At 46.9% G+C, this 13,752-nt stretch overlaps 1 protein-coding gene across 6 annotated transcripts in view; it reads left to right on the top strand.

Moving 5' to 3' along the window:
• The window catches only part of aadat (aminoadipate aminotransferase), a 77,168-nt gene extending 72,866 nt beyond the window's left edge, over nt 1-4,302 (top strand). For all 6 annotated transcript variants that reach the window (XM_080189473.1, XM_080189469.1, XM_080189471.1 and 3 more), the window contains 2 exons: nt 558-659; nt 4,080-4,302. In XM_080189473.1, the coding sequence (XP_080045599.1) occupies nt 558-659; nt 4,080-4,121 (144 nt within the window). In that variant the 3' untranslated portion in view covers nt 4,122-4,302. The remainder of the gene's footprint in view (nt 1-557; nt 660-4,079) is intronic.
• The last annotated feature ends 9,450 nt before the right edge of the window (nt 4,303-13,752 follow it).

Genomic DNA, 13,752 nt, shown 5'->3' on the forward strand with positions numbered 1-13,752 from the left:
TCCCTGGCGCTGTAAGGCAGCAGTGCTAACCACTGTGCCACCATGCCATCCTGGAAATCCTGCCCCAGTCAGCTGTGCAGACACATGGATTTGGGCCGGTGTCTGTAGGAGTTTGCGCATTCTCCCCGTGATTGCGTGGGTTTTCTCCGGGTGCTCCGGTTTCCTCCCACACCCCAAAGATGTGCTGTTAGGCTGATTGGAGGTAATAAATTGGCCCTAAATTAGTTTTCCCTCAATGTGGAATGCCATAAGCATCGATAAGGGTCATGGGTGGAGGGGGGACTGGTAATGTTAAAATGGCGGCGCGGGCTCGTTGGGCCAAAGGGCCTGTTTCCCGGGCTGTTTTTGTTCTTGTTTTGTTCTTTGTATAGCCATTATGACTGGCTAGCGGTGACAGTGTCCAGGACTGGGATGATATGCAAAAAGTTAATTTTTTTCTCCGCCCCCTCAGTCCCCACTTTTTCATCTTTGTCCAGGTTTGAAGATCTAGTTAGCGGTATTTTGAGTGTGCTGGAAGTTAGCCCTAGCTAACCGTGCGTACGTCTGTCTCTCCGCAGGTGCTGTTCGTTCCTGGGAATGCGTTCATGGCTAACAACTCAATTCCTTCTCCCTATGTCCGTGCTGCCTTTTCCCTTTCTACGCCCGAACAAATGGATCTGGTAAATGCTTCCATCATTCACTGAGCGATTAATGCCCTTGCAGTGATAACACCAGAACTGAGAGGGTTGTTCGATTTTTTTTTTTGTTTGTTTGTTTTGATTTGGTTCGATTTAATTTGTTATTGTCACACGTATTAACACACAGCGAAAAATATTGTTTCTTGCGCGCTACACAGACAAAGCATACCGTTCATAGAGAAGGAAAGGGGAGAGTGCAGTGTCAAGTCATAGCTAGGGCGTGGAGAAAGATCAACTTAATTCAAGGTACCAAGGGGATGGTGGTAACTCACTGTTATCTAGAGCAGTTGAGGCGAATATAAAGACAAAGGACTTGCATTTATATAGCACCTTTCATGACCACAGGGCTTCCCGAAGCAGGTTGCAGCCAATGAAGTATGTTTGAAGTGTAGCCACCGTTATTGTGTGGAAACTATTATCAGCAGAATGTGTTTGAAGTACAATAGTTATCAAATTTCCCATCACGGTTCAACCATCAAATACCTCACTACGTTGCTCCCAGCTTCAAATTTAATTTCAAAATGGCTGGCCACAATTTTTATGGTTCCCTGCCAACCAGGGGAATGCGGGTGGGAGGCATAGAATTTGCCAGAGGGTCTTCCTGCTGCCGTCCAACCCACCCCCAACATGTCCACAATTATACATTACATTGGGCAGCCGAGGCCTCAGGCACCCCCGCCGCCCTTCCCCCATTGAGGCCTTACCAGGCTGATTATTGGCCATTTAAGGGCTGTCTCCCACCTTCTCAGGGTGGCACAGTGGTTAGTACTGCTGCCTCATAATGCCAGGGACCTGGGTTCAATTCCATTTGTGCGGAGTTTGCATATTCTCCCTATGTCTGCATGGATTTCCTCCAGGTGCTCCCATTTCCTCCCACAGTCCAAAGGTGTGTAGGTTAAGTGGATTCGCCATAGTAAATTGTTCCTTAGTGTCAGGGGGACCAGTTAGGGTAACTGAATGGGGTTGTGGGGATAGGGCCTGGGTAGACGGTGGTCAGTGCAGACTTGATGGGTCAAATGGACGCATTCTGCACTGTAGGATTCTATGACTCTATACAAAAGCATATTGGTATAACATGTTAGTTTGGATGAAGGATTGGCTAGCTAACAGGAAGCAAGGATCAGAATAAGTGGACCTTTCTCAGGTTGGCAAGCCATAACCAGTGGAGGTCCACACGGATCAGTGCTGGAGTGTCTAATAATTTACAATAATCTACATGCTGGTTAGGTGCATTGGCCATGCTAAATTCTCCCTCAGTATGTTCGAACAGGTACTGGAGTGTGACGACTCGGGGATTTTCACAGTAAATTCACTGCGACGTTAATGTAAGCCTACTTGTGACACTGATAAATAAACTTTAAGACTAGTCTCCAATTTTTCACACAGCAAGTTCCCACAATGTGACAATGACAATGTCAGTAGCGAAGTAATCCTTTCCAGGGCAAACATGCCAAGCATGCCAATCAAGCAAAGGTGACATTGCTGGCTTTGGCATGACTACAGGATGATGAATGGCTGTATCCCCAAGGATACGTTATACAGGGCGGCAGCCCGTGCTAAGAGTCCAAAGTTCCAATTCAAGGGCGTTGACAAGAAAGCCTCAACATCAATCCTGAAACATGGAAGACCCTGACTGGCGATCGAGAGAATTGGCGATGCCAGCTGTGTGCTGGAATTTGCCACTGCCAGGATGTGGTTTCAGAAGCTGCAAAGCGGACGCCAGCCAGGGACCACATCGTATGTGGCATTCGTGGCCAATTTCAATTGGCTTACTCACCATCCAAACAAGGTGGCCCAGTGGTTAGCACTGCTGCCTCACAGCACCAGAGACCCGGGTTCAATTCCAGCCTCGGGTCACTGTCTGTGTGGAGTTTGCACATTCACCCCATGCCTGCGTGAGTTCCCTCCGGGTGCTCCGGTTTCCTCCCACAGTCCAAAGATGTGCGGGTTGAATGAATTGGCCGTGCTAAATTGGCTCTTAGTGACACAAGATATGCAAGATGTGGATTAGCCAATGTAAATGCTAATTTACATTGGGGTTGGGGATGGGGTGGAAGGGAAGGCCTGGGTGGGGTCCTCTTTTGGAGAGTAGGCACAGGCTTTGGTTTTGCACTTTAGGGGTTCTATGGTTCATTCTGGTCAGGAAATCAGGGTTGATTCCCCTGCTGCCCTTGAACAGAGTAAGGAGTTTCACAACACCAGTCCTACAGGTTTATTTGGGAACACAAGCCACGAGCTTTCGGAGCAGGTTTGATTACCTGTAAAGACTCGCATTCCAACCATTATTTTGTACGTTGAGTTTGTGTCTTTATACACCCTGTTTGTGAACAGAAATTCCACTCACCTGTTGAAGGGGCAGCACTCCGAAAGCTAGTGGCTTGTGCTACCAAATAAACCTGTTGGACTTTAACCTGATGTTGCGAGACTTCTTACTCTGTTTACCCCAGTCCAACACTGGCATCTCCACATCTTGAATAGAGTACCATGGAATCTCATACATCCACCTGAGAGGGCAGGGTCTGGACTTAGTGTCTTCTCTGAGTGACAGCACCTCCCAGCACTCACTCACTACTGCACTCAAGAAGTTTCAGCTTTGATTTCTTTCACACTGAAATCCTAAAGTGGTTTTGAATTTCCAGACGCAGAAGTAAGAGAATATGCAGATTTACTGATGGGTTAGATTTGATTTGATTTATTATTGTCGCATGCATTAGTATACAGTGAAAAGTATTGTTCCTGTGCGCTATACAGACAAAGCATACCGTTCATAGAGAAGAAAAGGAGTGCAGAACGTAGTGTTACAGTCATAGCTAGGGTGTAGAGAAAGATCAACTTAATGCAAGGTAGGTCCATTCAAAAGTCTGACAGCAGCAGGGAAGAAGCTGTTCTTGAGTCGGTTGTTCGTGACCTCGGACTTTTGCATCTTTTTCCCGACAGAAGAAGGTGGAAGAGAGAATGTCCAGGGTGCATGGTGTACTTACTTATGTTGGCTGTTTTGCCAAGGCAGTGGGAAGCATAGACAGAGTCAATGGATGGGAGGATGGTTTGCTTGATGGATTGGGCTACATTCATGACCTTTCGTAGTTCCTTGCGGTCTTGGGCAGAGCAGGAGCCCATACCAAGCTGTGATACAACCAGAAAGAACACTTTCTGTGGTGCGTCTGTAAATGCTGGTGAAAGTTGTAGCTAACATGCCAAATTTTAGAGGATCCGCGCGTGGAGCATAAACCGGTTGGGCCAAATGGCCTATTTCTATGCCCCGTGAAACGGAACAGGAGCATGGGCACCAGATCCTGACACAAGGGTATGAAAGTAGGACGGTGAGAGACCAGAGAGCACACTGTCATCCCAAAAACTGATGGAATGAGCCTCTTTCAATGGTGTTTTTCATCTTCCTTCCAGGGTTTTGAAAGACTGGCTACACTTATCAAAGAAACTGTGTAGAACCACTGACTGGATAGGATACGCACAAGATTGATCATTTTGCCAACTGAATCAACAATTAATATCCTCTTCACTTCCAAATGATTTTATTAACTGAGTTGCATTGTATGTTCTTGCTTAACTGTCCCAAGTTAAGCCATAAGTAAAGGCCTTAATAAAAAAAAGCAAGTTTATCAAATTATGCCCTTTGTTTCGTAATGTCTCTCCATTTCCTTCCCGTCAATGAAACACTTCACATTTCTCTACATCAAATTCCATCTGCCACTTTGATTTGATTTATTATTGTCACATGTCAAGATAAAGGGGGGGCGGTTTAGAATGGAGTTGAGGAGGAACTTCTTCACTCAAAGGGTGGTGAATCTCTGGAATTCTCTGCCCGTTGAAGTGGTGGAGGCTGCCTCGCTCAATATTTTTAAGACGCGGGTTGATGGGTTTTTGATAAGAGAGGGGATTAAGGGTTATGGGGAGAGGGCGGGAATGTGGAACTGAGCCACGACAGATCAGCCATGATCTTATTGAATGGCGGGGCAGGCTCGAAGGGCTAGATGGCCTACTCCTGCTCCTATTTCTTATGTTCTTATTATGTTCTTATGTATTAGTATACAGTAAGAAGTATTGTTTCTTGCGCACAATACAGACAGAGCATACCATTCATAGAGAAGGAAACAAGAGAGTGCAGAACGTAGTGTTACTGTCATAGCTAGGGTGTAGAGAAAGATCAACTTAATGTGAGGTAGGTCCATTCAAAAGCCTGACAGCAGCAGGGAAGAAGCTGTTCTTGAGTCGGTTGATACGTGACCTCAGGCTTTTGTATCTTTTTCCTGATGGAAGAAGGTGGAAGGGAGAATGTCCGGGGTGTGTGGGGTCCTTGATTATGTTGGCTACTTTTCTGAGGCAGTGGGGAATGTAGACAGAGTCAATGGATGGGAGACTGACTTGCGTGGTAAACTGGGCTTCATTCACATACCATTCATAGAGAAGGAAAGGAGAGGGTACAGAATGTAGTTTAGAAGTGTAAAAATAAAGTTTTAGAAGCATAGAACGAGGGTAGATGATAGAATTTGAATGTACACTGGGCACAGCTTGCAAGAAGTCACCTTGCTCCAGCGCCAACTGGGTTTATCACCCATCCCACAAATCCTGGCCAAAGTTTCCAGCCATTCCCACTGACAGGATCTTCCAATCCCGCTGGCAGCAACGCCCCACCATGAGTACCCCAGCAGCTGAGTGTGAGAACAACAGGAAAACCCCTTGACAGCGGCAAGACGGGAAGACCACACAATCGACCAATGGCGGTTCGCCTTTTGCCAGCTCAAATACCGCCGTGGGAAGGGATGGGGGTGTGGAGTAGGTGGACCGTGGGGGAGGAGAGGTGGACGGCGGGAATGGAGATGTGGGGCTATCCTCCTCACAGCTCATGATGTTTGAAAATTTTGGAATTGTGCGCCAAAATCTTGGTAATTAATATAGTCCGAAAGATGTGCGGTAGCACAGTGGTTAGCACTGCTGCTTCACAGCTCCAGGGACCTGGGTTCGATTCCGGGCTCGGGTCACTGTCTGTGTGGAGTTTGCACATTCTCCTCGGGTCTGCGTGGGTTTCCTCTGGGTGCTCCGGTTTCTTCCCACAGTCCAAAGATGTGCGGGTTAGGTTGATTGGCCATTGTAAAGTTGCCCCTTAGTGTCCTAAGATGCTTAAATTAGAGGGATTAGCGGGTAAAATATGTAGGGATATGGGGGTAGGGCCTGGGTGGGATTGTGTTCGGTGCAGACTCGATGGGCCGAAGGGCCTCTTTCTGCAGCGGAGGGTTCTATGATTCTATGTGCTAGTTAGGTGCATCGGCCAATGCTAGATTCTCCCTCAGTGTAACCCAAACAGGTGCCGGAGAATGATGACTAGGGGATTTTCACAGTAACTTCATTGCAGTGTTAATGCAAGCCTACTTGTTGCGCAAATTAATAAATAAATAAATACATTAGTGGGGGGGTGCCTAGTGCCAACTCTTGGCAGCTCAAGTGTCAAGCTTTCTTCAGTCTGACAAACAACCGTTCATCATTACTCTCTGTTTCCAGCCACTCAGGAAGGTTCTTCTCCATATTGCTGTAATTTTGCTTGCAATCTGTTGTCAGCATCTTATCAAATGCCTTTTGGAAACCCATATGCCACACTTTAAAAATCAATGTGTTGCTTAACTGGGAGTCAGTGTGAGAGCCCAGAAGTGGGCCTCGCTTCCAGTTTGGAGCAGGAAGCAAGATTTTTTTTTAATTTCAAAAATATACTTTATTTATAAATACTCTGAAATAAGCCTTTACAAAACAGCATTTCCAATAATTACAAACAGTGCAAAAAAAAAGTCATATTTACAATACGGCGATCTGTTCCCAAGACATTACATTTCTTCAACAAACTGTGTACATTCCTCACGTTTCACTGGGTGCTGTTTTTACAGAGTTGCACACAGTTACGCAGTCTGAGGGGTTTTTTTTACAGTTACTGGCCCCTCGGGACTGCCTTGGATGAAAGGCTTTACACAGTGGCCTTTCCCCATTGAGCCTTTGCAGTGGGCGTCCCAAGCTTGAGAGCATCCCTCAGCACGTAGCCCCGGACCTTGGAATGTGCCAGTCTGCAACACTCGGCCGAGGGCAATTCTTTGCACTGGAAGATCAACAATTTCAGGGGGACCAAAGTGCGTCCTTCTCTGAGCTGATGACCCTCCAAGTTGATATTTGTCTCGGTGCGTGTCCCTGGAAACAGCCCGTAGAGCACAGAGCCCTGTGTCACCAAGCTGCTCAGGACGAATCTCGACAAATACCACCACATCTCACTCCAGACCTTCTTGGCAAAGGCACCTTCCACAAGGAGGTGTGTGACCGTCTCGTCGCCCTCGCAGCAGCTCCGAGGGCAGCGTGCGGTGGTGTTGAGACTGCGAGCGTGCAAGAAGGATCTGACGGGGAGCGCCCTACTCACCACCAACCAAGCCCGGTCTTGGTGCTTGTTTGTAAGTTCTGGAGATGAGGCATTTTGCCAGATGACACTGACAGTCTGCTCAGGGAGCCATCTGACAAGATTCACCATCTCCTTTCCCTTCAGGGCCTTGAGGACATTATGCGCTGACCACTGCTTTATCACCATGTGGTCAAAGGTGTGTTTCTGGAAAAATTTCTCCGCAAAGAATAGGTGATGCGGTACAGTCCAACTACTTGGAGCGGCAGTGTGGCCAGACCCATCCTTTGCAACACTTGTGACAGTAGACCCTCAAAAACTAGTGGCACTTGCTGTTAGTGTTCCAAGAATCTACGCACAGCTTGATGCAAACACACACAAAGGCAACCATCAGGATGAGGGAGGCATTGGGAACATTTTTCCTTCCATTCTCCAGAGATTTATGCAGCGCTTCCCTCCAGACACGATCCATCTTAGAACTCCAGATAAATTTGAAGATGGCCTGGGTGACTGCTACTGCGCAGGATTTGGGGATGGACCAGACCTGTGCTACGTACAACAAAATGGACAGGACCTCACACCAGATGACCAGGTTTTTGCCAGTAATAGAGAGGGAGCATTGCTCCCACAAGCCCAATTTCTGCCTTACTTTGGCAATGCACTCTTCCCAGTTTTTAGCACACACTCCCACCGCTCCAAACCATATCCCTTAAGGTAACTCGCCCTGATGGTGAAGGGGACACTGGATCTGTCAGCCCAGCTCCCGAAGACTATAGCTTTGGTCTTGCCCAGTTGACTTTGGCTCCTGAGGCCAGCTCGAACTGCTCACAGACTTGGAGGAAGACGACAGGTCTGAGCAGATAAAAGGCACGTCCGCCATGTAGAAAGAGGCTTTGAGCTGTAAGCATCCGCTGCTGAGTATGGTAACCCCTTTAATAAAAAACAAAGAACAAAAACAGCCCGGGAAACAGGCCCTTCGGCCCAACGAGCCCGCGCCGCCATCTCAACAAAGCATTTTCCTACACCTACCTTGCCCCGTGTGTATGCAAATGGTGCCCCTATTGTAACCAGATTCAGGGGAGAATAGTGTAGGGTCAATTTGGTACACCAATCAGCCTAAGAGCACATCTTTGGGGTGTGGGAGGAAACCGGAGCACCCGGAGGAAACCCACACAACCACAGGGAGAATGCGCAAACTCCCACAGACACTGGCCCAAATCCATGTATCTGCACAGCTAGCAGTGATAGTCACTGAGCTGTTGTGGTGCCCATCTGCTGGTCCAGGTTTAAGCACACACAACGACGCAAAGTACTAGGCCACTCTCGAAACATCCAAGAGCAGCCCACGTACGACCCACCGTGTGCATGCCCCTCGTTTGACAACAAGGTGGACCGACACACCTGCGGATTAAAAGCGACAAAACATTAACATGTAGTATTACATTTCCAGTATCGTCCCGAGGCTCTGACCCTTTTTAAAATGGCCTCCTATAACCCTCCATCCCCATTTCACTCATGCGCCTATCTAAGTAAACCTTAAACAAGTCCAGCTTGCCTGCCTCCACCACCTTACTTGGTAGCGCATTCTATACCCCCACGACCCTCTGTGTGAAAAACCTCCCTCTAGTATCTAAATTGTACTTCTCCCCCCTCACCCTTAGCTCATGACCCCTCGTGATATTTGTCTCCAATCTAGGAAAAAGCCTGCCACTGTTGACTCTATCTATACCCTTCATTATTTTATACACCTCTATCAGATACCCCCTTAATCTCCGTCTTTCTAAGGAGAAGAGCCCCAGTTTACCTAATCTTTCCTCATAACCCAGTCCTTCCATATCAGGCAGCATTCTGGTAAACCTCCTCTGCACTCTCTCCAGGGTCTCCACGTCCTTCCGGTAGTTTGGTGACCAGAACTGGACGCAGTACTCCAAATGCAGCCTAACCAACGTTCTGTACAACTGAAGCATTAGACACCAGCTCTTATACTCTATACCCCTTCCTATAAAGGCCAGCATTCCATAAGCTTTCTTTGCACCTTCTCCACCTGGGTTGCCACCTTCAGAGACTTGTGCACTTGCACTCCCAGGTCCCTCTGCGTTGCTATACTCTTAATTGGTCTACCTTTTATCATGTAACATCTCCCTGCATTATTCCTTCGAAAATGCATCACCTCGCATTTGTCAGGATTAAATTCCATCTGCCATCTATCTGCCCAGTATACCAGCCTATCTACCTGCCTTGTACATCTCCTTTAAACCTTGCCCCTCGCACCTTAAACCTGTGCACCCTAGTAATTGACTTTTCCACCGTGGGAAAAAGCTTCTGACTATCCACTCTGTCCACTCTCTCTCATAATCTTGTCAACTTCTTTGCGGTCATCCCTCAACCTCTGTCGTTTCAATGAGAACAAATCAAGTTTCTCCAATCTCTCCTCATAACTAATGCCCTCCATGCCAGGCAACATCCTGGTAAATCTTTTCTGTACCCTCTCCAAAGCCTCCACATCCTTCTGCTAATGTGGCAGCCAGAATTGAACATTATATTCCAAGTGCAGCCTAACTAAGGTTCTATAAAGCTGCAACGTAACTTACCAATTTTTAAACTCAATGCCCCGGCCAATGAAGGCAAGCATGCCATATGCCTTCTTGACTACCTTCTCCACCTGCATTGCCATTTTCAGTGACTTGTGTATCTGTGCATCCAAATCCCTTAGCTTATCAATGCTCATAAGGGTTCTGCCATTTACTGCATAAGCAGATTTACGTTAACACTACAATTAAGTTATTGTGAAAATCCCCTCGTCGAAATACTCTGGCACCTGTTCGGGTACACTGAGGAAGAATTTAGCATGGGCAATCCATCTCCCCAGCACACCTTTCAAACTGTGGGAGGAAAGTGGTGCATGTGGAGGAAAGCCCCACAAACATGGGGAAATGTGCAGACTCCACGCAGATAGTAACCCAAGCCGGGATTCGAACCCAGGTCCGGGTTTGGAGGTCCCAAAGCACTTTGCATTCAGTGAAGCATTTTGCAAAGTCGTGACCTTGGAGAGAAACACAGCTCAGCTGATGCCTGACACATTTTGTCAGAGCTGCTGTGTGTATTTGCTGCCTATATATATTTCGCACACTGGAGGGATTTTCGGTTTTTAACTTTGCCAGAGCTTGTGACTGCCAATCATTTCACGGGGTGATCCCTTAATCGGTTTATTTTTCCTTCAGCCCCACATAACTGGCTCAAAATCCTGAGCCTCTTGTGACACATTTCAAGCTAAGTTTTTTTTTTAACTGTGATACATTTCACCTTTCAGGGTGAGATATTCTGGCAGTGCTCGCCCCAAAACAGGGAAATCTCGCCCGTGGTCAATGGACCTTTTACATGGTCCGCCACCCACCCACAATAATCCCCCTAGCAGGCGGGACAGGAAACTTCCCTCCTCAGTGTCTGTGAATGGGGCTGCAGCTCACTTTGAACTGAAAATAATCTCACGTCAGAGGAGTGCACGGAGACTGTCTGGCTGACAGAACTTACACTCCATTTAATTTGCAGCCAGCCTTGTGATTCTGTCAGCATAATTACTACTTAAAATTCTTTCTTAGCAAGAATATGTCTCAGGAAAGGTGCAAGTCAGTGGTCCATTAAACTACCATTGACAAAACTCACCGCGCAGACTGTAATGGTTCAAGACGAGGACCTGCCCTGGAATTAAGAATCTACTGATGACCACGAAACCATTGATTTCATTTGATTTGATTTATTATTGTTACACGTCTTAGTACATAGTGAAAAAGTATTGTTTCTTGCATGCTTTACAGGCAAAGAATACCATTCATAGAGTACATAGGAGGGAAGGATATGAGTGGGTGCAGATTGTGGTGTTACAGTCATAGCTAGGGTGTAGAGAAAGATCAACTTAATGCGAGGTAATCCACTGAAATAAAGCCTGAGTAGGTGAGGATGGATTCGCTGTTGCTTTATGTTCACAGTGGGGGATTTCTCTTATTATACTCCAGCGCAGGCTCAATATCAATGCCTTGGTACAGTTTCCCAGGTAGAGAAGGCCAACTCGTGTCTCTGCTTAAGATCATTCTTAGCTAGAGTTTTTACCCTCCTTTGACCAAGATATTTCTGCCTGTCTGACCATAAAATGCCTTATTAGAACTCTTATCAGTGACCTTATCCCTGTCATGTGATCAGAACATCTCTTTGTGTTGCCCTCATTGATAGTTACTGGTGATTAGGCCGTTGTCTGACAATGGAGCCCAGGTACGGTGGCACAATGGTTGGCACTGCTACCTCACAGCCCCAGGGACCTGGGTTCAATTCCTGTCTTGCATCACTGATGGTGTGGAGTCTGCATATTCTCCCTGCGCCTGCGTAGATTTCCTCCGGGTGCTCTGGCTTCCTCCCAAAGACGAGCTGGTTAGATGCATTGGCCATGCTAAATTCTCCCTCAGTGTTACCCAAAGAGGCACCAGAGTGTGGTGACGAGGGGATTTTCATAGTAAATTCATTGCAGTGTTAATGTAAACCTACTTGTGACACCAATAAATAAACTTTTTTAAAAACTAGTACCCCTCGCTTACATACCACCTTAATAATACTACTTTTCACGCTAACTCTTCTTGAGGATTTCCAGGTTGGAGTCACAAAGGCTGCAGCAATTTTGCAAACCCTGTCTTTTCAGTTAAGCATAGAAGCCTACAGTGCAGAAAGAGGCCCTTCGGCCCATCGAGTCTGCACCGAACACAATCCCACCCAGGCGCTACTCCCGTATATTATACCCACTATTCCCTCTAACCTACGCATCCCTGGATACGAAGGGGCAATTTCTTAAGCATGGCCAATCAACCTAACCCCACACATCTTTGGACTGTGGGAGGAAACCCACGCAGACACGAGGAGAATGTGCAAACTCCACACAGACAGTGACCCGAGCCGGGAATTGAACTCAGGACCCTGGAGCTATGAAGCAGCGGTGCTAACCACTGTGCTACCGTGCCACTCTTAACTTGAGGAAAAGCAGGAAGAGTCATTTACAGGCCCTTATATCAGCATTTACAGAGCTGACATTTCGAGTCCAGATGGTCCTTTGTTAAAGCTTTGACAAAGGGTCTTCTGGACCCGAAACATCAGTTCTTTTCTCTCTTGACAGATGCTGCCAGACCTGCTGAGGTTTTCTAGTATTTTTTCTTTTGGTTTCAGATTCCAACATCTGCAGTAATTTGCTTTTATCCCACTTGGAAAAACCCATCTGGTTCACTAATGTCCCTTAGGGAAGGAAATCTGCTGTCCTTACCTGGTCTGGCCTACATGTGACTCCAGAGCCACAGCAATGTGGTTGACCCTCAACTGCACTTGGGCAACTAGGGATGGGCAATAAATGCTGGCCAGCCGATGGCGCCCCCATTTCCCATGAACGAATAAAAAAAAGATACAGTTAACAGCGCTGCTTCTAAATCAAAATCGCGCCTAGCCCACGGATCATTTGGTTTAGTGGTGGGGAAATCATTTTAATTCACCGTGGACAAATGGGTGGCATGTTAGCATAATGGTTAGCACTGCTGCTTCACAGCTCCGGGGACCTGGGTTCGATTCCCAGCTTGGGTCACTGTCTGTGTGGAGTTTGCACATTCTCCTCGTGTCTGCGTGGGTTTGCTCTGGTTTCCTCCCACAGTCCAAAGATGTGCGGGTTAGGTTGATTGGCCATGCTAAAATTGCCCCTTAGTGTCCTGAGAGGTGTAAGTTAGTGGGTAAAATATGTTGGGATATGGGGGTAGGGCCTGGGTGGGATTGTGGTTGGTGCGGACTCAATGGGTTAAAAGGCCTCTCTCTGTACTGTAGGGGTTTCTATGATTTCCTTCCATGCGAACACAATAGTACATGTTAGAGAGGGTTCATGCCCTCATTGCGTGCCTACAGATCTCTTGAGTGGCAGCAGCTTGTTGGTCTGATTCAAGTTGCTATTAATAACTTATTCGTGCAACACAGAGTGAAGTAATATTGGAGGCCAGTAATCAAACCTTCCTATAAATAGCATCAATCTCTCTTTCTCTGCAATCAGCAGGTCCCTTTCCAGTTTCAGTCGACATGAATGGATGGGGTTTAATGCTGTTACACAAACAGGATGTACATAAACAAAGAGAGGAGAAGATATATTACTGCCTCATTGCCCCAGGACTGTACAGTTGCTGGACTGCCCATCTATTTGCCGGAACATTCTTCACATATCTGTAGAATTTTTGAAGGCTGTCAAGTTGAAAGCATTTGGACAATGAACCGTTTTTCTTTTCTCAGCTGCCTCGCACACCAGCATCAAGCACTCTCAATGCACCCATGTGACTAACTGTAATAACTCCAGCAGCCGGCTGTAAAGGGACAGCGCTTTATTGCACAAGGTAAAGTAAAGCAAAAACCACAAGCCTGTGGCGAACATACAAACAGGTCCCAACCGGGACAGTACAATAATGGACCCACTCAGGGGCCTGCTTTATACAGTACTCGGTAAATGAGCTCCCCGTGGTAATGTAATTACCAATCGCCAGGGAGATTGTATTCTACGAGTCCTGCAGGATGGCGATCAGTAATTCCCCCATACAAGCCCTGGGGGTTATCACACAAATCCATAGCCAATCCATCTAACCTATACATCTTGGACTCTAAGGGGCAATCCACCTAACCTACATATTT

This window comes from Carcharhinus amblyrhynchos, chromosome 5 (genome assembly GCF_965287045.1).
Source record: "Carcharhinus amblyrhynchos chromosome 5, sCarAmb.v2.hapA, whole genome shotgun sequence".
Lineage (NCBI taxonomy): Eukaryota > Metazoa > Chordata > Chondrichthyes > Carcharhiniformes > Carcharhinidae > Carcharhinus > Carcharhinus amblyrhynchos.